At 52.8% G+C, this 23,786-nt stretch overlaps 1 protein-coding gene across 1 annotated transcript; it reads left to right on the top strand.

Moving 5' to 3' along the window:
- Positions 1–37: 37 nt before the first annotated feature.
- Positions 38–23,599, top strand: DCAF4 (DDB1 and CUL4 associated factor 4). Its single transcript, XM_045287877.1, has 14 exons — positions 38–124; positions 2,070–2,169; positions 6,512–6,612; positions 7,966–8,117; positions 9,568–9,650; positions 10,607–10,709; positions 12,610–12,753; positions 14,289–14,338; positions 17,464–17,543; positions 18,673–18,774; positions 18,923–19,020; positions 19,774–19,947; positions 20,250–20,364; positions 22,292–23,599. The coding sequence occupies exons 2-14, from the start codon at positions 2,078–2,080 to the stop codon at positions 22,483–22,485; spliced, it is 1,488 nt and encodes a 495-aa protein (XP_045143812.1). The 5' UTR covers positions 38–124; positions 2,070–2,077; the 3' UTR covers positions 22,486–23,599.
- The last annotated feature ends 187 nt before the right edge of the window (positions 23,600–23,786 follow it).

Genomic DNA, 23,786 nt, shown 5'->3' with positions numbered 1-23,786 from the left:
AACGGGCGCGCCCAACTGGCCGACGCTACACCTCCGTGGTTCCGCGTCCCCTCCACAGTCCACACCTCACTTTGATCCTCGCCGAGCTGGGCCGGAGGGGTGTCCTGAGTCACCCTCAAGTCAGGTAGATCGCTGTGGGCTGGGCTGCACTTCAGCGTCGGCCGGGCGCGGCGGCTGCTCCCTCCAGAGCTCGGGCGGAGGGGGAAGGCCTAGAAAAGGGACAGGGTGGGGCCAAGCACGTGGACGCCGACCTGACAGGGTCGGGGTGGGGCCCGGGGCGGTGGCTCGGCGTAAGCCGGCCTTCTTGGGCGTGCGGCGCGTGGCCCTGCAGTCGGTCACGCGAGGGAGCAGCGTTTTCCCAAAGCCTTATGCTGGAGGGCCCACCGGCCTCCGGGGCTAAAGTTTAGGTTGTAATAGCCGTCCCCCCACCCCACCCCACCCCGCCGTTAGGGTTGGGTAACAGCCTTATGCGTGTTGTCGACCTCCCCAGCCGTTACGTCTCCACACCGCAGCCCTGGGAAGCCCGGGCAGTTGCACAAACAGGCGTACCGAGGTTTGTCACTCGCCAAAGGTGATCCACCAAACGGGAAGCCGTGGCGCCCTGCCTTGAACCATCCCCACTCTTGAGTTGTGTATTAGCAAAGCAGGCAACATTTTCACCCCCGTGCTTGCCAAGTCTAGGAAGCTTGGTCTCCTCGGCTGTTAGGTGCCGTCGGGTGGGTTCCCACTCCTAGCGACCGACCCTGTGTACAAGAGAACAAGTCACTTCCCAACCCTGCCCCACCCTCAGGCCCTGCTGTGTTAGGGCCCAGGGTTGCAGCCAGTGAGTCTGTGCATCTTGCTTAGGGTTTCCCTCGTTGTCACTGCCCTGTTCTTTATCAATCGTGACGTGCCTCTCCAAGGGCTGGCCCCCCCTGCTAATAAGTTTGAAGGACGTGAGAGGAAGGACCAGGCCCCACGTATGTCTGCATTTGTTTGTTTTTTGGGGTGGATTTTTTGGTTTCATTCAGTCCTGGAAATTATTTTTCCCCCCATTGTTGCAACTTTTGATTATGGTTTTAAAAAAACCTCCACAAAGTTGTCACCTATTTCTCCAGGGAGGAAAGAAACACCAAGTGTTGAAGCACGAAGCAGCAACTGGTCCGTGTCCCACACACAGTTCAGCCTTCGTAAAATCCTCATGTGATTCTTGGTGTAGACCTTATGGTGTTTTGATAGTTAATGATAGAGTCCGGGTATACCAAGTAACCAAACCAGGCACGCCATTGCCATCGAGTCAAGACACACCCACACAAAGAACTGCCCCCCCCAGTGACTGACACACACGACAGAAACAAAAACAACACCCATATCCAAAACAAAGAAACCGCAACAAAGGCCGGGGGGGGGGGGATCTCTTGGAATAATTGTAGTAATGTCAGTGTCATTTAGGGATATTTCCATCTCATCCTTGTTTCCAAAAGAGCACAGGAGAGCTCTTCCGTTCAGGAGGTAGTCGCTTCTTACCTGTTTTTTCCTAAAGCAGGTTAACAAGTCCAACTCGGTGCTTAACTGCTTTCTTCCATTTTTCTGTTTTTGTCAGTCCTGAAACTATGTGAAGAAAATGCCGCTACCATCAACTATGTGGGAAAATAACATTTCTGCCTATTGAGAACAGTAAATGTGTCTTCTGGTATGATCTGGTAGGGGAGAAGAGCAACCTAAGAGAGTTCATGACTGGCTCGCACAGTTAGTTGTCTGACAGTAACTGTGAGTGCCTAGTACCCACCGGTCCCACCGGTGCCCAGGGAATCAACCGTTAGCAGGTTATGCGTCACCTGTGAGGTGAGAGGAATTGTAGCCCAAGAGGTGGCTACCGAAACGGTGGTGGATTTTGCAAGTATTTCCTTTCCTGGGGGACAGCCCTTTACCAGTTAAGGTTTGTCCGGAAGCTTGGATGATAACCCAGGTTAGACCACACTCTTGCCAAGCGGTGAGCATGAAGGAGCCATCAGGAAGCCCACAAACATACGTGAGCACGCCCACAAGGATGTATTTGTGTGTGTGTGTGATCTTGCTTTCTCTTTTAGGAGCAGCAATGTATAAGGGCAGCTGGAGGAGCAGGAGAAGATGTGGGCGGAGGAGCCACCCGCAGAACCCAGGGCGGAGGGAGCACGGCCCCAATGAGAGGCAAGTATTCATAGGGCACCAGTTTGGGCCCCTGACGTCTTAGGCCTGTGCAGCATGTTCCTTCTCACACAGTAATGTGCACACAAATCGCTGGGGGGAATCTAGCCAAAGTGCAGCTCTGGAAGCTGAGGTGGGCTGAGGAGAGAGTCACCACCTGCTCCCAGGTAGGGCCATCGCTGCTGACGACTGGCGAGGAGACATGGTCACATTGTTCTTTCCTCTCAGACTGACCATGACTTCTGAACACAGCACTAGCCAGAGGGTCCAAGTGGACCCTGTGCCACAACCTGAGAGCTATTGCTCCGTTTCGTGGACTTCTTCCCTGTGGTTTCAGCCAAAGGAACTTGCTTCCTGGAAATCTACATTCATTCATTCAGCCCAAGTCCTGTGAAAGGCTACAAAAAATAAATAAGCACACTGCGTGCATGTCTCTCTGTGTAATACAACTTTAATCTACTTTCAAAAGTACGTGTGGGCTGCTTCGAATGATGGCTCACCTTGAACCTCTCTGGAAGGAAGAATAGTATTTTCCTTAAGAAAACAACTTCACTTCTTTAAGATGAAATGTAATGATCTATTATCAGATGTCCCTGAAAATCCAAGACCTATTAAAGCTGCTAAAAATGTTGAAGAAAAAAACCCAAACAAACAAAAGGACGTGTGTATGTAATATACTATCTAGCATACATTTAAAAGTGTTTTAGAATAATACAGTAAACGGGTACCCATCACCCAGCTTAAGACAGAAAGCCTTATCTATTACCAAGGGAACCCCCCCCAGTATCCTCCTTTCTAATCACATCCCAGAGGGAGTCAAGATCTTGAATTTCCTGTTGATCATTTGTCCCTGGGTGTGGTGGGGCCATTTGCTTTTCCCATCGTCCACTTATTTTTTTGCATGAAGAAAATACAACATATTTTCAGAAAACAAGATCCACCCTATCTACACACACTCACGCGGGAGAAGACATCTCTTTTTCATGTAAGTCTGCTCGTGTGATCCTCGGCCATAGAAGTCTTGGCACACTTACTTCACAAGCTCCCCACTCACCAAAGCAGACACGCGTGCCGATGTCAAAGCTCTTCACCCCAGACCTCCTTTTCAAATGGACAGATGTCTAGTCGTGGAGTCAGGGTAGCTGTCCAAGTACACGATGCTTCTTTTTTTTTTTTTTCCTTTGCTGATTTTATTTTATTTCAATTTCAACATGCCAATATCAATTTTATTTCTTTATAAAGGAAAACAGAACATAGGGAAACAAATTTAAAATCCAACACCAGTTATGATGCTGAAAAAACAACTTGCTGATTTTACGTTGCGTTCTCCAGACGAGTGTGTCCCGGGTTGGCCCAGCTCCCGGGGGTCCAGAGAGGGCCAGGAGGGGACAGGGGCAGCACGCAGGGCTCCTTGTCTCATCTGGCATACTGCTGGATATAGTCTTTAACTTTAGAACAGATGAGCCCAAACAGTGACAAAAAGCATGTAGTGGAAGGAACCCCGGCTGTGCAATTTGGAAGTCTGGAGTTTACCACGCTGCCTTTTCTTTGTGCATTTGGGCAAGTTGCTTCGTCCCTTCTGAGTCCCTCTTTTTTTCGGCGCAAAACGAGGTTAAACCAGCAACAGTGTAAGTCAGCAATAATGTATGGAAAGCCCTCAGCACAACCTGGCAATGAGTAGGACGTCCGTGCACAGTTGGTCTGAGTGCGTGCAGACAAGAGAGAGAATCTGTTGAAACGGAGGCCAGTCCCCACACGTGTCCCACATTGTGAAAAGATCAGAACAGCGCCGAACATTGGTCTGTGTTGTAAGGAGCACCATGAATAGCCTTTCAGTCCCAGGCCTCGCCACCAGACTACACGGTGTAGCAGAAAACGAGCCCTCGAGAAGAGGCTAGCTTGGCCGGGATGGAGGCTTCTGAAAGCCCGTGGAAAGAATGGAGCAGCAGTCCTCGGAGTAGGGGCACAGACTTCCATCATGACACTGACACGACGTGGGTCTCTCCTGCTGTGTGTCTGTCATGACATGACGCGGGTCTCTCCTGCTGTGTGTCCATCATGACACGACGTGGGTCTCTCCTGCTGTGTGTCTGTCATGACACGACGCGGGTCTCTCCTGCTGTGTGTCTGTCATGACATGACGTGGGTCTCTCCTGCTGTGTGTCCGTCATGACACGACGCGGGTCTCTCCTGCTGTGTGTCCATCATGACACGACATGGGTCTCTCCTGCTGGTGGTCGCAGAGCAGCTGCATTAGGAAGCACTGCAGAGGAAATGTTCCCCTGCAATGATGCATCACATGAGTGTTTACAGAAGGATGCAGAAGGGCTCTTGTTCCTTCCACCTGGTCTTTGGCTCTACCACCATACTCTACTGTCTATAATTGCCAAAGAAGCCACTTGACTTGGCAAATCGAGTGTTTTAACCTTGGCGCTCCATCCCAGTATTCCTGAGCTCTTTGCCTCCATTCCCTGAACCCCAGTTTCTCCATCTGTAAAGTAGAGTAGCCAAGTAACATTTAAACGATTCTGTGCTACTGAATCCAATAGAGAATGGGATTTCTCTGATCTTGTGACTGCTGTTAGCTGACAAGTGAACCTTGCTGGCAAAACTCTCATCAAGATTTCTGATCTCCATTTCACCTGGAAAATTCCAAAGATCTCATTAAAAGGCGGCAGTGGATGGCGATGAGAGGAAATTACTGTGTTGTACAGTCACTAGAGATGATGCTGAAGGAAGAAGCTTCACTGAGGGCACTGGAGAAAACAAGACTCCAGGAATTGGTAGATTACCAATTGAGATATCTTCAGTGAATCAATGCAACAAGCAGCGTTCATTCCTCTCTGGTCATACATTTGGAAGATGACTACCCGACCTACTGACTAGAAGAGATCCAGATTTGTGCCCCTTCCAGAGAAAGAGCATCCAGCAAAGTGCAGAAGTTAGCAAACAATATCATTACTGTCACATGCAAGTATATGTTGCTGAAGGTAAGTTAAAGATGGTTGCAGTGGTACATTGCCAGTGAACTGCCTGGCATTTAAGCCGGATTCACAAGAGGAGGTGGAACTAGGGATATGATTACTGGTATCAGATGAATGTTGATGGAAAGCAGAGAATTCCAGAAAGATGTGTACCTGTTTGGATTATCCAAAGGCATTCAACTGTGTGGATCATAACAAATTATGCAGAATACTGTTGAAGAATGGGACTTCCAGAACACTTAGTTGTGCTCATGCAGAGCCTGTGCACAACCATAGGAAGTTGTTTGAATAGAACCCGGGGACACTATGTGCTTTAAAACCAAAAAAGTATGTGTCATGGTTGCAACCTTTCACCATACTTATTCAAACTGTCTGCTGAGCAAATATGCGAGCACCTGGATTATATGAAGAATGTGGCAGCAGGATCGGAGACAGACTCATGAGCAACTTGCTATGTGCAGATGACACAACCCTGCTTGCTGAAGTGAAGGAGACTTGGAAGCACTTACTGATGAAGATCATCAAAAACTACGGTCTTTGGGATGGGTTACACTTCAACGTAAAACAAAACCCCTCTCAACTGGACCAATAAGCAACATCCTGATAAGTGGAGAAGTGTTTAAGTTGTCAAGGATTTTGTTCTACTTGGATCCACAATCAACACTCGTGAAACCAACAAGCAAAAACCCAAATGACGTATTGCATTTGGCAAATCTGTTGCAAAAGATGTCTTTCAAATGTAAAAAGCAAAGATGTCACTTTGAGGATTAAGGGGCTCTTGACCCAAACCATGGTGTTTTCAACTACGTCATCATGTGTATGCAAAAACTGGACAGTGAGTAAGGTCGGCCAAAGAAGACTTGATGTCATTGAATTGGTGTTGGTGAAGAACACTGAATATATCATGGGCTGCCAGGAGATCACACAGCTTGGTCTTGGAGGATGCACAGCCAGAATGCTCCTTAGGACATGTTATCAGGAGGGATTAGTCCCTGGAGAAGGACATCATGCTTGGGAAGCTAGTGGGTCAGCGACAAAGAGGAAGACCCTCAGCAAGATGGATTGACCCAGCGACTGCGCCAGTGGAATGAAAACGTCCCAGGGATCGTGAGGGTGGGGCAGGACCGGGCAGTGTTTCCGTCTGTTGTACACAAGGTCACTGTGAATTGGAATGATCTCCAGGTCACCAAACAGCAGCAATGTTCTCCTAGCATAGCAGAAAAGAACACGAGGTTCAGACCCTGCCCTGACTTGGGGATATTTACAGTAGGTGAACTCTCAATGAAGAGAGGAGCCTTCCAAGGGCACAACTAGGAACTCGAGCCCCTTGCTGAACGTACCGTGACTGTGTGTGTCCACAGGCTTGATGAGGGGACACCACGAAGCCCACAGGATTCTGGCCCCAGGGATGACGAGACCCCGTCAACCTCTTCCGCCACAGCTGGAGATTCCTCCGTGCCAGGTAATGCCGCGTGCTGCTTGGGACCACCCGCCCTTGTCAGCTGGCTCTGTCTGCTCTCGCTGCAGGACTTGTTGGGGTGTCTCGGTACGGCTTTGCCTCTGTCTGGGTCCATTTCGTGTGTGGCTTGGAAGACCTTGCAGGAGCAAATTGAGACGCTAAAGGAAAGGGCTTGGGGTGTTTCCCCAGGGTGGGATTTAGCCCAGGATTTCCAAAAAGCAACTCATGGCGTTGACCCCAACTCATAGTGACCCTGTAGAGCAGGGTGGACCTGCAGCCATGGGAGTCCTTCACTGTAACTCTTTTTTTTTTAAGCGTTTTATTGGGGGCTCATTTAACTCTGATCACAATCCATACGTACATCCATTGTGTCAAGAACATTTGTACATTTGTTGCCATCAACATTTTCAAAACATTTTCTTTCTACTTGAGCCCTTGGTATCAGCTCTTCATTCCCCCCACTCCCTGCCCACCCCTCCCTCATGAGCCCTTGATAATTTATAAATTACTGTTTTTCCATGTCTTACACTGACCACTGTCTCCCTTCACCCACTTTTCTGTTGTCCGACACCCAGGGAAGGGGTTATAAGTAGATCATTGAGATTGGTTCCCCCTTTGCCCCCCACCTTCCCTTCCCTTTCCCCTTCCCCTCTACTCAAATTATTGGTCCTGAGGGGTTTATCTGCCCTTGGATTCCCTATGTTTCCAGCTCTATCAGTACCTGTGTACATGCGTTGGTCTAGCCGGATTTGTAGGGTAGAATTGGGGTCATGATAGTGGGATGGGGGGAAGCATTAAAGAACTAGAGGAAAATTGTTTGTTTCATTGGTGTTGTACTCCACCCCGACTGGCTCATCTCCTCCCTGAGACCCTTCTGTAAGGGGATGTCCAGTTGTCTACAGATGGGCATTGGGTCTTCACTCTACATGCCCCCTCATTCACATTTATATGATTTTTTTTTTGTTCTGGCTCTTTGATGCCTGATACCTGATCCCATCGACATTTCATGATCACACAGGCAGGTGTGCTTCTTCCATGTGGACTTTGTTGCTTCTCGGTTAGATGGCCGTTTGTTTATCTAACTGTACTCTTCACAGGGGTAGAAAGCCTCATCTTTCTCTCTCAGAGAGGCTGGTGGTTTCAAACTACCGACCTTGTGGTTAGTAACCCAGTGCATGACCACTATGCCACCAAGGTTTCCTGTGATCCAGGATGGTAATGGATGACCCCAACCTTCGTCCTCTTCAGAAAGGACAGGCAGCTGGTGGGAAGGGGGTGGGCTCCTCACTCGGGGTCTTTCTGGTGTTTTCCGCACGCTTTTCTCCTGACATGAACTTTTATTTCTATTGACCAAAGAGCTGCCCGGGTTTTACTTTGACCCCGAAAAGAAGCGCTACTTTCGTCTGCTCCCTGGCCATAACAACTGCAACCCGCTCACAAGGGAGAGCATCCAGCAAAAGCAGATGGAGAAGCGGAGGCAGCAGCTCATGGAAGAGGACAAGCAGAAGGTTGGGCCCACGCTCCCAGGCCGCGCTGCCCCCTGCCCTACTGCCAACAGCCCCTGCTGCTGAAAAGCGGCGCCACCGTGCACTTAGGACACCGTGCGCTCAAGGGGGGGTGGCTCCTGGTAGAGCCGCCAGAATGTTCCCTGGTGGAAACCTGGTGGTGGAGGCCATAGGAACAAGCAAGGAGTCCCCTCCACCCACTTCTGTGGGGGTTTCCTGAGCTTCATCCATAGCTCCAACATTTTGTCCTTTCCTGGCGGAAGCGTGGGAAGCAGTAAGGTATAATTTCCGTGACGGAGTATTTTAAATTGAAAGCTCATAGGTACGGCTTGGGTGTGAGGGCCTCCTGGGCCCCTTCAACGTCCCATGGACAGTCTGTGAGACAGGTTGAGGTGTGAGGGCGTTGTGGTGTCTCTAGGGCAGTGGGACGGAAAGCCTGGGATCACCATAGGTAATAGGACGAACATGACGGAGACCCGGGTGCCCTTCCCCAGGCCAGATCCTGCTAGCCCCGTGGCTTCAGCTCCCCCTGGAGAAATGGATGGCTGGTGCTGGGGTCAGGGTGAGGGAATTTGGGCAAAGGTGTGTGGAGTAGACTCCCTGATTCCCATATACTTCATGCCCAAGAGACCATCTGATTTTTTTTTCTTATTAATACAGTATCTTTGTGTCTAACCTCTGTCAGACCCTGAGCCAATTACTTTTCCCAGGCTGCCAGGGGAGGCGCGCACACTGGCTAAGAACCATCTCAGAGCCATTTCTTTTCCTGTGTGTTGGGTACCCAACTGGGGAGGGGCAGGGGAAGGAGCCTAAAGGGCAGGTGGGACGCCATGGCACAGAGAGCACGGGGAGGTGGAGAGGGCCCCTTCACGTGGCAAAGGGGATGAGGAGGGCACAAACAGGCAAACAAGCCCTGTGGCCACCAAGAGGGTAGCGTCCAGAGTGACTGGCATAGAGGAGGGGCTGCTGCTTCAGAGAAGGGCTCCCGGCACAACCGGCTGCGAGGCTCCCGAACACAGCCCCAACCCCAGCTCCAGGGCTCGCCATGACAACTGTGGCAGCCCCTGCCCCGGCGCACGTGGCGGCTCTGTCAGTGCCCCTTGCCATGAGGCTGGTTTGGAAGCTGCGACAAGGGATCGGTGAGGACAGGGAGCATGAGGCCGTCCCCCTGCTGAAGCGCTCACCTGTTGGTGACTCCGCACCCATGCAGGCAGTGGTCCCGACCAGGGAAGGGGTGGAGACGAAGGTGGCACGGGTGTGCATTTTAGGGGCTGAGGCGAGGTGGCAGGAGAGCGGTTCCTAGTGCAGAGAAGACAGACGGGAGGGGTGAGACCAGGGTTTTATGCATGTACTTTCTGTCGGCTTAGCACCAGTTTCTTCATCGCATCCGGTGAGCTAATGAAAGCATTCTCCCTTGCCCCATTGAGTTTGTCTGTTTCTGCTTTTCACTCAGAAAGTCGCCAGAGTGGGATGTAACGCCTTGTCCTTGCTACGTAAAAGACAGCTGGGCTTCCTCAAGGACCCCACGTATGCCCGGTAAGATAGCTCTCTGTGTGTTTTCCTCCTCCTCCTCCCCTGCCGCTGTTGCTTAGTTCCTTGGGCCAGGAGGCCACCAGGATTGACCAAGTCTTTCCCGTGAGGGTGCTTCCCACATGAGGGGCTGCCACTCACTCCTGCTGCTCGAACTGACCCAAGAGTAAGCCTTTCCCCATCGGGTGAGGGAGGCAGACTTCAGCAGGAGGCCAGGGAGATGGGAAGCTAACCACACACACTGCTTACTCTCTGTTACTCGTAAGTCCACCTGGGTTTCGTAGACAGCCCTACAGCTGCCACGAGGGTGCAACCTTCTCACCTTCTCCATTCTGATGAACTGCCCTGCCCCTCCCCAAATGGGACTTTACATAGATGTGTGTGTACCAAATGTTCTGTCTCAATACTTGGCATTTCTGCCATTACTCTAAAACTTTGAGATTGGTTGGTATTTCCCACCAATTTCTGGAAAAGGAAACAGGTTCTGAAAAGAGGGGTGACTGGCCCCAAGTGCAGCTAGCGAGGCTGGGTCTGCTTGGCTCCTGTGTCTGACAGCATCTAGCCCCTGTGTTCTGCGCCCCCACCCCTGACATATTGGCAGTGGCGGCTGCAAAGAGAGCCGAGGGTGAGGTGGATGAGAAGGAGGAGCAGTGCCCCTTAGGACCACACAGAGGGTGCTGATCAGGGCCTCGGTGCCCTTCGGTCTCCCTCCCGAGAGGAAAACGCACCGCAGGTCCTTCACCCAGAAACCTGGTGAGGGAGCTGCCAGCTGGAAGAGGGCAGGGCAAACTCAGATTAACTGGGATTTTCTTCCTTCTGTGCTAGAAGGGAGTATGGAGACAGCCAACTAGGGAAGGTGGCCTTTGGGTCTTCCCTTTCCCACTACTGCATCTTCTCCATGGATGTCTCCTGGCATGGGGTCCATGCCCCCTGGCCTCTCTGTCTCCTGTCTCCCCCTTCAGTCTAGCCCACGAGCTACGAGTGAGCTGCATGCAGAAGGGGAAGGTCCACATTCAGAGCTCAGACCCCTCCGCTTTGGCAAGTGACCAGTTCAACCTCATCCTGGTGAGTAGGAGGGAGGGACTGTGGCTGCAGCGAGCCACGGTGGCTGTGCCCACATGGCCTGGTGGGTCTGTGTTCGCTTTTGTCAAGCCAGGCTTTAGAGGCACCAAATGCCACGAAAGCAAGTGGCACCGTCTTGGTTGTTTTTTAAAAAAATCATTTTATTGGGGCTCATACAACTCTTATCACAATCCACACATATATCAATTGTGTAAAGCACACTTATGCATTCGTTGCCCTCATCATTCTCAAAACTCGCTTTCTGCTTGGATTCCTGGAATCAGCTCATTTTCCTTTTCCCCCCTCCCCCTCCCTCTCTGCTCCCCCCTCCCTCATGAACCGTTGATAATTTATAAATTATTATTTTATCTTATCTTACACTGCCTGGCCTCTCCCTTTACCTACTTTTCTGTTGCCCATTCCCAACGGAGGAGGTTATATGTAGATCCTTGTCATTGGTTCCCCCTTTCTACCGCCCCCTTCCCTCCCGGTATCACCATTCTCACCACTGGTCCTGAGGGGTTCTTCTGTCCTGGATTCCCTGTGTTTCCACGGTGCATCCTCTGGTCTAACCAGGTTTGCAAGGTAGAATTGGGATCATGATAGTTGGGGGAGGAAGCGTTTAAGAACTAGAGGAAGGTTGTGAGTTTCATTATTGCTACACTGAACCCTGAGTGACTCATCTCCTCTGCAAGGGATGCCCAGTTGTCTACAGATGGGCATTGGGTCCCCATCATGCGCTCCCCTCATTCACGATGATATGATCTCCTCCTCCCTCTCCCCCCTGCCTTTGGTGCTTGAAGCCTGGTCCCCCTTCAGCCCTTCATGATCACACATGTTGGTGTGCTGCTTCCATGTGGGCTTTGTTGCTTCTGGGCTAGATGGCCGCTTGTTTACTTTCAAGCCTTTAAGACCCCAGACGCTATAGCTCTCGATAGCCGGGCACCATCAGCCTTCTTCACCACACTTACTTATGCACACATTCATCTTCAGCGTTTATGTGGGGAAGGTGATCACACAATGATGGTTTTTGTTCTTTGGTGGCTGCTACCTGATCCCTTCAACACCTCGTGATCACACAGGCTCATGTGCTTCTTTCTCTGTGGGCTTTGTTGCTTCCGAGCTAGATGGCCGCTTGTTTGCCCCATCTTGGTTTTATAGTTTTAGCAGGCCCCTGCTGCTGGCCTAGGGGCAGATAAGTGGGCTGGTAGAGTGGGCTGTTGCGGTCCCCACTTGATGTCACTTTGCATCAGAGCCTGGGCCCCGCCACCACTGGCTAAGGCCCATCTCAAGTGTGTGGGGTACTGAGCTGGAAAGGCCCCCTTGCCTGTGGAGGCAGGAATGAGCTGAAGCCCCACGGCGCCCTCAGAGCCACAGCCCAAGGGGCAGGGCTTGCAGCCCCTTGTCCAGCCCTGGGCCTGCACTGGCAGCACACCTTATCGCTTTATGTGCAGGGAGCAGGTCTTCCTGTGCCTCTGTGTCAACCCAAGTGGGGACCCAGCAGCCAACTCCGTGAGCCCAGCAACCCTGTCAGTGTTGGCAGAGAGCTGGAGGACCTCCTGTAATCAAAAGGAGCCAGGCCTATCCTCGTGACTTGGAACCCAAGGGGGGGTCCACATGGCCGCCCCTCAGTCATCCGAATGGGATATGGACTCTTCCCGACCAGGTTCTGGGTCATGGAAATCTGCCGACTTCAGACCAGACAGGGAGTGAGTGGCTTGGTGCAGAGTGGACTTGCGGGGGGACGTTGGGGTGTCTTCCACCATCCCTCAGAGACAGAAGCACCATGGGGAACATGCGTGGGACGCGCAGGCCAGGAGAGATGGGCACTGGCTTTCAGGGTCTTAGACCACCTGCCTGGCTCAGCCCGCGAGATCCCCTGCTCTTCCCTCTGCTCCTCCAGGCCAGTACCAACCGAGACCGGGTGTTCACAGTCATCGACATCAAGGCCGGCGGCTCCAAGTACAGCATCATCAACCTCAGCGGTCTGCAGATCCCATCCCTCACCGTGAGGATGTATGAAAACCTGTACTTCACCAACCGCAAGGTACACTCCTCCCCACCTCCCGCCTCTGCAACCCGGCAGCCCTCTCTGCTGTGGGGTCCACGGACGCTACAGGTCAAGAAGTGGGAACCCAAACGCAGAGGAGAGGAGAGCGCTGTGGGAAGAAGGCCAGGTGTGGCCTCCACGCTTCCCCAGGGGGCAGATTTGTTTCGATGTCCTGGAAAGCCATCATGGGAGAGTAGGAGCCTCAGGAATTGCTTGTCTTGGAGGAGGTAGGCTTGGAGCCGTGCCCCTGAACCTTCCCTCGAGGATGATCACAGGGTGGCCCAAATGACCCCACGCCAAGTTCTGGGATGTGGTCAACAGTGGGCTGTGGCCTGGACATTCGAGTCTTTCTCTGACCTCCAGAAGAATGCCTCAGCCAGCCAGCAGTCTGCGACAGACACTGCAGCCGCCTCGGGGGTGTCTACATGACTACTTGTATAAAGTGCTCACTGCCCAGGGAGCCCCTGTAAATTGCAACAGGGTAATGACTGCACCCCTGGCTTTGTTTAGTCAGGACAGGAGCTACAGGTTGAAAATCATTTGGGGTGAAGTACGCGCACCTTCCTCTGAAGATGCAGAACAATGTTTGTTGTAGAAGAATTCAGCTCCCCACCCCCAACCCACGCCCTGGGTTGCATCTCACTCCGTGCCCCATGCTGAGGAGGCCTGGGGGTTACTTCCTCTCTGTTTCCTCCGGGACCCAGGCTGGCAGGGCGGGAAAGCCCCCAGTTGCCAGAAAGCCATCCAGTCCGTTTTTATGGAGAAAGACTCCCATAAAGAAGGCAGTTCTACGCTGTCGTCTAAGTCGCATCGACTCGATGGCAGCGAGCGTGGTTTGGGGTTTTCACACCTGCCACAGTTCTCTAGTGCGGCTATTCCGAGAACAAAATTGTATTCTCTAAGGGTTCTAGGAGGCAGGAGGTCCAAATTCAGGGTCCCAGCTACCAGGGTGGTTTTCTTGCATTTAGCTCTCAGAGAAGGTCATTATTACCAGTTTTTCCCTGGGTCTAGCAGTTGCTCAGCACAGGAACCCTGGGTCCAAAGGATACGCTCTGCTTCTGGCTATTATTTCTAGATTATAGGGGGTCACTCTGATCTCTGCTTACTTGTTTAGTCCCTTTTATATCTCAAAAGAGATCGACTAAAAATATAGCCTAATTCTGCCTCATTAAAACACAATGGTCTTGAATCCTGCCTTAGTAACATCACCTCAGGCCACAAAACGGAGGACGGTTAAGTCTTATCAAGACCTTGGCCCAGCCCTGCTGACATATTTTTGGGGCACACAATTCAATCCACAACCATAGCACCAGAAGATTTTTTTTTTAATTACATTTTTATTGGCACCTTTTTAACTACATTTTATCAACATATCATAAAATTCAATAAAAGAATTGTACAATCATTACCACAATTAACTTTAGAACATTTCCCCTGCCCTCGCTCTGCCTTGCGCCTTCCCCCCACACCCCCCTAGTTAAATCACCTTAAAAAAAAAACAACTTTGTTTTTGCTGTGTGCTTCCTCCCCAGGTGAATTGTGTGTGCTGGGCCTCGCTAAACCACTTGGATTCCCACATTCTGTATCCTTCGGTGAACGAAAAGAGTTGGTGGGCGGGCGCATGGTGATACAGACCTGGGCATTGGGTGTGGGGGCTGGAGGTGGGGGTGGGTAGCACGGTGGGAGCTGGCATCGGCTTAGTGCCAGAATCTGACTGAGCCATTGTGCACACGTCTCACTCCCTCGGAAAGGGCAGCAGCCCCGGGGTAGCAGTCAGGTCCCCACAGAGGCCATTTCCCAGGAGTGGCATTACTGTCTGTGGGCAGGCACTGTGTTCCAAGATGAGAACCTAAGAAGTCTGCCCCCGAGCCCGCCCACCTTAAACCACCGTGTCTTATGGCTCCATCTCACGTCACCACGCCGGAGTGAGGGTGTGTCAGCTAAGGGCTAAAGCAGAAAGTAGCATGTCTGTGGGAAGGAGCCACAGGTCCTGCATAGGCAGAACAAGAAGAGCCAAGAGCCGAAGTAGTGGCCCTGAGGGGTGGCAGGGACCAGAGGAGATTGGACAGAGGTATGAGGCCACCTTATTTGACAGAGAGCAGCCAAGGACTCTTACTAGTTGCACAGCAGGGTCAGGATGGCCGGAGCTTCCCCCAGGGAGCCGTGGGGACCCTGAACAATTTCAGGGGACAACTGTCCATCCTACGCTTCAGGAATACTGTTTGACCCAACATCAAATCAAAGCTCTGTGTTAATGAGGCTGCCCCAGGCTCCTTTCCCTTAGTGAATGGGGTCCAGAAGTAGGTGTCCACACTGCAATTACCAGCCCCCTCAGGAGGTGTTGCTTGGGGCCAGCTCGACCAGACCACAGTGGCGGGCCGGGAGGTGAGCACTGGGCAGGGTCTGAGCGTGCTGCATGGCAGTGGGTTCGCCCTGCACCTCCACAACCACTGACAGCAGGGCTGCAGCCGTTTCCCAGAGCTGTGATCCAGAGGGCCACTGGAGGCCTGGCTCTGTAGTGCACGGAGGCCGCACACAAAACTCTGTGGATGCTGTCAATTCAAAATTGCGTGTGGCTTTTGTTGGCCAGGTGTCTGTGGGGAATGGGGCTACCTGTTCCTGGGATAGTCTGACCTGAGGAGAGAAGACGCCACATTTTGAAGAGAGAAAAGCAAGGCCTCACTCTCCTTTTGGATGCTCAGAGAGTGAAACAGTACGTGAGTTCTCGTGTTTCTTTTCCAGCTACTCGGCTACGAGAGAGTCTTTGGGTGTAGCTGAGTCACTTTGCCCTCTGGTGGTCATTTCAGGTCATCTTCCGACCTCCGTGCACCTACGGGGTCTGCAGAAGTTCACAGAGCTGTCGCCCTTTACAAAAATGATGGCTCCTTCAGACCGAGGGACCCTCTGCACGCCCCACCCCACCCGAGAGCGGTGGGAGGTTATGCTGAGTCCGTCATGTCCGCTCTCCCTGCGTGCCAGCTTAGCCTGGGCCTGGAGGGAACGGGGCCAAGGAGTTGGCCCCATGAGCAATGAGGTTTATGACCTGAGTCTCGGTCACAGAAACCAGCAGTACACCTGGGCAAGGACTTTTTCCTCAGACCCTCACCCTCCAAATACGGAGACCGAAGAGGTGAATTTAGAAAGGATGTGAGCTGCTACGTGGATGCGGCTTACCACCCAAGGCAGTGTGACAGATCTGAATTCTCCACCGTGGCTGGTCAGGCTTTGGCATTTTCCAGTGAGGTCTGTGTGCGGTCAATCCGCCAACATCTATTCAGCATGTACAGGCCCTGTGCAGGGCTGGAGACTGGCAGACCAACAGGTCAGCTGTCCCACACCATGGTACCAAGAAGAGTGGCTAGCACACAGGGAGGAGGGACAGGTAAGAGAGGGCATGGCTGAGAGTCCAAGGGCACTTGCAGGGGTAATTCCTCAGGGATGCACCTAGAGATGTGGGCTGGCGTGTGCAGGCATGGCCTGGCAAGGGGAGGGCCCTCTGCAGGAGGCTGCTGGGAGAGCCCACGAGCCGTGATGAGAACTTGAAGGATCAGAGCAGGAGTGGCGAGGGAGGCACAAGTCGGAGTGCAGTCTAGGACTTGGCAGTGAATTGTGGCGATGGGAGGTGTCCACAGAGAAAACCAGGCAGGCAGCTGTGTCCATGGTGGGATGAGGGAAGAGACCCCCTTTAGAGAAGCTTACCAAAGTAGACAACACTGCTTCCCCCACCCCCACCCCTGGGGCTGGAACGGATAATCCCAGAGGGCGGCAAAAACAAGTATCCGTGCTTTGGACATGCCAGGAGAGCCCAGCCCTGTCTGAGGAAGGATGGCATGCTGGGCAGAGTAGAGGGGCAGCGAACGCAAGGATGAACCTCAGGAGACGATTGACACCCGACCACAAGAAGGGACTGCAGCCCAGGGACAGCTGTGATGAGGGTGCCGACCCAGGCAGTGTTTCTGTCTGTGGGTCGGCCTGACTGGGCGGCCCCCTGCCGACAGCAGCAGCAGCTGCTTTATCCTGGATTACGAGTGGCAGGACACATGTTTTTAATGGCCAGGGGGAGCACGGAGTCCTTTTTTTCCACCCCCCTTTAAAAGGGGTGACAGGCCAGATAAGTTTTGGAACCTATGCCTTAGAGCAGTGGTCCTCAATCTGGGTCATGACCCCTTTGGTGTCGAACGATCCTTTCCCAGGGGTGGCCTGATTCATAACAGTAGCAAAATGACAGTGATGAAGTAAATAGCCACAAAAATTTAATGGTTGGGGGGGTCAGCACCACATGAACTGTATGAAAGGGTCAAGGCATTAGGAAGGTTGAGAACCACTGGTCTAGATGACGATAGATGCCGCTTTGTGTGTGACAGACGGGCACCGCCCTTTCTACTGCTGTTGAGAAACGTGTCCATGTTTTGCAGGGCCTAGAAGACAGCCCATTTCTGAGTAGTGGTTTTCCCTGGGTGAGAAAGCAGATTTGGATCCAGGGCATGGGGGGGTGGGGTAGGGGTGCTGCCCCACGCTGGGTGCCAGCTTTCCCTTTTAAGAAGCCTCTGAAGGCAGGAGTGGGGACGTGCGCTTGTGGTAAGCCTGCTGGTGGCTGTGCCTCTGCTCGAAGGTGTCAGGGTTGTCCTTTGAAGGGACCCAGGCCCAGCCTCCCTCCGTCCTCCCAGAGGAACAGCTGTGTCTTACTGCCCTTGACCTGTTGCCCAGGCTGTGCCGCCGGGGAATCGCCAAGACTCCGGGCTGCGCCACGCTGCTGCCGGCATCGCTCTTCTCCCACAGCCAGCCAGGTACGAGACCCTCCAAGCCGGGTCTTGTGGTGCTGCAGCCAGCAGCCTGCACTCGTGGGCGGTGTGGGTGGCTGGAGAGACGCGGGCACGACGGACCGGCGGAGCCCAGGTGGGGCCTCACTGCATGCGGAGTCTGTAGAGGTGTCTGGGCGAGGACCTGGGAGCCCGGCCCAGGATTCCCCCTCGAAGGCCCTCTCCTTTTCCAGTGCCCCCAGAGGGCCTTTTGAGCAGCCAGAGTAGAGTGACTGGGTGTTGAGATCAAAATGTGAGCGAGTAAAACATTGGCCGGGCTGCCTGTTGTGGAGCCGTTCAGAAAATGTGAGGGCCAGACACCTCAAAGCACCTGCATTCTGTCTGGCCGAAGGCACGTGGACTTCTTGCTAGCAGCATGTGGGGTCTGCAGTCTTCTAGAGAATTCAGACTAGTGAGGCAGGCCTCGGGCAAGCCCACCATGAACCCCTGCCCTGCACCTCTCTGCCCTGAGTGGTCGCCATCACCCCATTCAATTTACATTATTGAGGCATGCCACACTTAGCCCAGTGCCAGCAGTTCATCTTACCACCCACTCGTGGCAAGAGACTGTGGTCACCTTTTTCTAAGGAGGAAACGAGCAGAGCCAAGGTCAGCAGGTGCCTCCCAAAACTCAGCGCTGCAGTGTTAGGAAGCGGGGAGAACCTTTGGGTTGGGGCAGGGTTCATAATGGGGAGGGCCTATGAGGAGGGGCCCCAGAGTCCTGGAATAGTCTATTTCTTTTCTTTTTTTTCTATTTCTTAATCTAGCTATATTTTGTGATCATCCATTGAACTGTAGGATTTTTAAGTATTCTGTGTACATCATTTTAAAAGGTTTATATATTTCCTTACTTGCTGAAACCCGGCTAGTAGATAGTAGAACTGGACTCAAAGAGCGTCTATTTTCACCACCACACCACCCTGATACTGTTAGTGCCCTTCATGTTCTCATGTGAGTCAGGAAGTGTCTGAAGTTCACACTCAGATGCCCACTCGGAGTCAGGGCCCCGGCTGATGTCTCCCACCATCACAAACCCAGAGCGGAACCAAGCGATCGACGCTTCTGCACAGATGCTTGTGGGTCTCCCACGCCATGGCACCTTCTCTATGCCCTTTAGCAACTGCAGACCAGCCTGACATGCTCTGCAGCTTCCGGATCCCCAGTGCCTGGTCCTGTGCATGGTCCCTGAACGTCCAAGCAAATAACTGCTTCAGCACAGGTGAGCGAGCATGGCCACCTCCCAGGCCCCCAGAGGAAAGGTGCTCACGGACCTCAAGCCCCAACAGCCTGCAGTCCCGCCCCCCCCCACCCCCACCCCCAGCCCGCAAGGACCACTGGCCTCGCTGGCTCACCTCTGTCTCCTTCAGGCCTGTCTCGGCAGGTCCTGCTGACCAACGTGGTGACGGGACACCGGCAGTTATTCAGGACCTGCAGTGACGTCCTGGCCCAGCAGTTTGCTGTCTTGGTGGGTTGGCTGTGGAGTGGGAAAGCTGCCAAGTAGAAACTGGAACCCTCTGTAGGGTAGCTCGCGGCCCTTCCCGTTACCGGGAAGCCGAGGGGCCGGGGAGAGATCAGTGGGCGGTTTTGCGCAATGTGGCCAGGCTAAGTGAAAGTTGACTGCTCCAGAAAGGCAGGGGCCAAGCTGGGTTTGGAACAACTTCCTGTGTCAATGAATTCTTAGCAATTCTTGCACCCTGGACTAGCCTGCTGAAACAACAGGGACAGAATGCCCAACCTCAGGTCCCAGTGCTGGCGCCTACTCTTTACTCACAGCTGTCGGGTGCCACTTTTACAAGCCCAGGCATCGAAGTACACTTGCCCGGTAGAAAATGCCAGCCTTCTTTCAAAACGTGGAGTCGGCGGGCGATAGGTCCCGGTTTCTGTGGCTTTTGCTCGCTCTGGTCCCCTCCTCTCCCTTTTCATCAACCAGCCTCTCACAAACAGCCGTGGAGGGCACAAGGTGCCCATGGTTGGTTAGGCTTTCGAATTCAGCCCAAGCTGCCAACGGGGCAGCTCCTAGGACCTGAGGAAACAAAGGGGCTAGTATCCCACCCTGGGGACTCATCTGCCCTTCCAACTCTGTCGAGACCCAAACCCTGATGAGCCCATCTCCGCCTGCACTTTCTGCAGGGCTAGGCTCAGGGAGGTGAGGACGCATGCATGCAGGCGTGGAGAGCAGTAGTCAGGACCAGGCACCAAGCAGTCCCTCCTTCCACAGGCCCCCTTGCTGTTTAATGGCTGCCGTTCCGGGGAGATTTTTGCCATTGACCTGCGTTCTCAAAGCCGGGGCAAGGGCTGGAAGACCCTGAGCATGGCCCATGACTCGGCAGTGACTTCCATGCAAATCCTCCAGCAAGAACAGTGCCTGATAGCATCAGATATGGCTGGAAAGGTAGGGGGGTTGCTGGAATCGGGACTCTGCGGCCCGGTACAAGAGGTTACACAGATGAGACCTTTGTGCCAAGACACCGGGCAGAGAGGTATCTGGAGACGGGGGAAGCTTCCGTGCTTTCCACCAACCTGAGCTCTGGTGAGCCTGGTGTGGCCAGGCAGAAAGGAAGAGAGGGTTCACGGGTTGCAAGCTTTTGACGGGCTTCAGGGCCCAGGCGCTTGTGAGATCCTCCCATCCTGAAGAGACTTCCGGGGAGCAGCTGGGCCCTCCCTAACCACTGGTGTGTGTCTTCCTTCCCCCAGATCAAGCTGTGGGACCTGAGGACCACCAAATGTCTAAGGCAGTTTGAAGGCCACGTGAACGAGTATGCCCAGCTGCCCCTGCACGTGCATGAGGAAGAAGGCCTGCTGATGGCAGGTAACTGGGGAAGCAAATGCCATCCCAACCAACACTGCCCGAGTGACCCCCACACCTTAAATAGCAGGCGCTCCCAAGGAAAAGACGCTTGCTATGTAAAAATTAGGACAGAGCAAAAGGGAGTGTGCACAGTTGGGGGCCGGGGCCCAGGAGGACAATGGACTGGACACTAGGGAACAAAGCTTAAACACCCACCAGTCAGCCCTTTGTCCCCCTGTCAGCAGGCACAGAGCACCTGAGAAGCAGGCCCCTTGTTGGATGAAATAAGACCTAGGAGGCAGGGACCCGGGTTTGGGGTTTCAGTTTCCTAGTGAACATTCACTGCGGCCCCTTATCCCATAGTGTCTTGTGTAAAACCTTGAGCTTCCTCTTTGCCTACTCCACTTCCACCAGACGATGCTGAGAAAAGAAATGTAAAAGCATTATAAAGCAGCTGCAGGTTCCTCAGACCCACGCGTGGCCTGTGAGCAGGAGTGGAGCATGCCAGCCACTCCGCCTTCTTGCAGGGAGCTCACGTCTATGGCAGAATATGCTTCCAGACTGTTACATCTAGTATCACGGAAGACCAGTGTTTTTACTGAGGGAAACCAGGAGGGAGTTAGGGTTATGCTTTTAGTCAATACTCCCACCATACCCAAACCAAACACACTGCCATCGAGTCGATGCTGACTCATTGCGAGGCTACAGGACAGGGTAGAACTGCCCCTGGTCCAGTTTCCGAGCCCATCACTCTTTGGCAGGAGTAGAAAGCCCCTTCTTTTTCCAGAGGGGTGGCTGATGACTTCAAACTGCTGACCCTGAGGATTGAAACCGAATGAGTAACCACTACGCCACCAGGTGTACTTATCTCCATGAAACCTTTGAGTGGCTGGGACGCTTCACTGGGTTAGAACTTTGCAGTCGATGATCCACAAAATTTCATCTCAAAAGTACGTCTGTGTGCTGGGTCCTCGAGAAGAGCTAAGGCTTGAGGCAGTGCAGGGTGGCCAGCTGCAGCAGCCCTCCCAGACACGCACCTGAAGGCACCCTTGTTAGTACCTCCTTCGGTGTCAAGGGCCTGGGAGTCACTCAGGTGGTCAGAAGCACGAAGGTGAACGTCCGTGCATGCCCTGGGTCTATTCTCTTACCTTCTGGGGGTCTCCAGCCACATGCCAAGGACCTTCAAAATGATTCCAGCAAAGTGGAATTATAAGATAATGGGATTTTTCCACAAACGTTTTGAAGCCCCCTTGTATATCATGTGCCTGGCCTACTGTCACCCAAAGTGTAGGTGTCACAGTCCTCAGAAGGGTATGCCCTGCGAACTAACTGGGCTCATGAACGTGTGTGGTTCCACACTTGCTATCGTGAAGAGACCTTCCAGTGACTTCTGGGACTCCACCACCTATTTATTATCTGAACCAGGTGAGCTGAGCTCTCCTGATGAGCCCTTGGTACCAAGAGATGCAGAATCCTTGTTAGTCAGGACGACTGCTGAACCAGCTGAGGTGCCGCCCCTGGCCAGTGTGCCTTACCCCTTATAAGCCCTGTAACTGCCTTTGGTTTCAGGGCAGGGCGGCTCTCGAACCATATGGGGCTCTTTAAGTAAGTACAAGGGACTCAAAATGGAAAAAGGTTTAAAGGATATTACTCAGATAGTGTGATCTGTCTGTAAAACACATATACATGGCTCTCAACTAATTTTCCAGTTGCTGTGAAGGACAGGATTGGCTTTCTGTCTCGTTTGCGGACCCCTGCTCTAGGGAACCAGGCAACTGGTGATTTTAAGAATGGCTGATCAGCAGTAATCACTTCCACCCAGGGGTTGTTAGTCTGGTGCCCATAAAACCATCGCCAGGTCTTAGGAATCCTGGGAAACCACACATTACCCACAGGTGTACCTGTGCACTGTCGCTGACCTGCCACACCCTCCCTCTTGCTTGCCTAGTGGGCCAGGACTGCTACACGAGACTCTGGAGCCTCCGGGACGCCCACCTGCTCAGGACCATCCCCTCCCCTTACCCCACCTCCCAGGAGGACATCCCCAGCGTGGCCTTCTCCTCTCGGCTTGGGGGCTCCCGGGGAGGGCCTGGACTGCTCATGGCTGTCCGACAGGACCTCTACTGTTTCTGCTACAACTGAAACCAAGAGACTGCATGGGGTTTGGCTCTGGAAGGTGAAGAGCAGCCGTTGCACTTGTTTCTAGCCCAGGCCTTTGAAGCAGGCACCCAGCGTACACCTCCGACCACGCAGCTAGACGTAGGTGGAGGGAGGCGCTGAGTGTTCTTCAGTTAGTTACATTAAATTAAGGGCTCAGGGAGTCAGAAAGTCCTTTGCATAAAAGGTGCCTATTTCTACTCACTCCCAACAAAAAGACTTCGTTTGGAGGAGAGTAACTATTTGCCTCTTCTTTCACTAAAGTTGCTTTTGAGAAGCCTAGCTCTGAGACTGGCTGGGATGCATTCATTAAGTTCGTCCCAGGCAGACACCACCTCGCCTGTGTCTGTGGAACAGGACATCCATTCTCTGAGTCTGCAGAATTCAGGCTGGAGTTTGGACTCGGCGAGCTTGGCCTTCCAGAACCAGTTCACTCTCAGTTGCAGAAACCCCTGGGATTCTCTGCCTACTATTGTCTTAGGCATTGTTGGAAGACAGATGAATCTTCTTTAAGTACTCAACTCGCTGCCACTGTGCCAATTCCAACTTCTAGCCACCTTACGGGAAAAAGTAGAACTGCTCCTTTGGGTTTCTGAGGCTGTAAATCTTTAGAGGAGCAGAAATCCTCATCTTTCTCCCAAGCAGTAGCTGCTAGATTCTAACTACTGGCCTTGCTAGCAGGTTTTAAACAGGCCTTTGGTGAAGCACCTTCCAAAACATTGAGTGTAGCAGCTCCTGTTCTTATTACAGTGCTTTCTGGGAACGTCAGATTCAAGGGCCTAGCTGCGCTGGGGGCATAGTGGTTACGTGTTGGGCTGTGATCCCCAAGCAATTCCAAACCACCAGCGGCTCTGAGGGAGAAAGATGGGCCTTGCTGACTTTCTACTCAGAGTTATCTCAGAAACTCAACAGGGGCAGTGCTACCCGGTCCTGTAGGGTCGCTGTGAGTCAGAATTGACTCAATGGCAGTGAGTTGTTGCGTCTGAAAGCAAATTGTCGTGATTTTTTGGTAACCTAAGGGAAACCATTTTTGAGCCGTTCAGACGCAATGCTGGATGATCCTGCTTTTTTCTGTCAAACAATAAACTAGAACCATGCAGTGGTGTGGCTTGTTCATCATTCAGGAGAACGCGATGCTTGAGCTGCATCTAGCAGCAAACCAGTTGGAGGAAGTCTACTGGGATCTTGGGCCACACCGAGTCCAGCTCCAATGGCCCTCATCAGTGATTGGGCTGGCTCCTTGCCCTTGGCCGCCAGGCGGGTTCAGCCAATGGGACAGATTTGTG

Source organism: Echinops telfairi, unplaced genomic scaffold, assembly GCF_000313985.2.
Source record: "Echinops telfairi isolate 266 unplaced genomic scaffold, ASM31398v2 ScPeMD7_18;HRSCAF=68, whole genome shotgun sequence".
Lineage (NCBI taxonomy): Eukaryota > Metazoa > Chordata > Mammalia > Afrosoricida > Tenrecidae > Echinops > Echinops telfairi.
This window is presented reverse-complemented; position numbering and strand designations above follow the sequence as displayed.

Bases quoted from the DNA above. Each gene is read 5' to 3' on its own strand.
- DCAF4 (XM_045287877.1), top strand. From the start codon at position 2,078: ATGTATAAGGGCAGCTGGAGGAGCAGGAGAAGATGTGGGCGGAGGAGC. The intron at 2,170-6,511 runs GCAAGTATTCAT...GTGTGTCCACAG, and splicing joins GAGCACGGCCCCAATGAGAG to GCTTGATGAGGGGACACCAC. The intron at 12,754-14,288 runs GTACACTCCTCC...CTTCCTCCCCAG, and splicing joins TGTACTTCACCAACCGCAAG to GTGAATTGTGTGTGCTGGGC.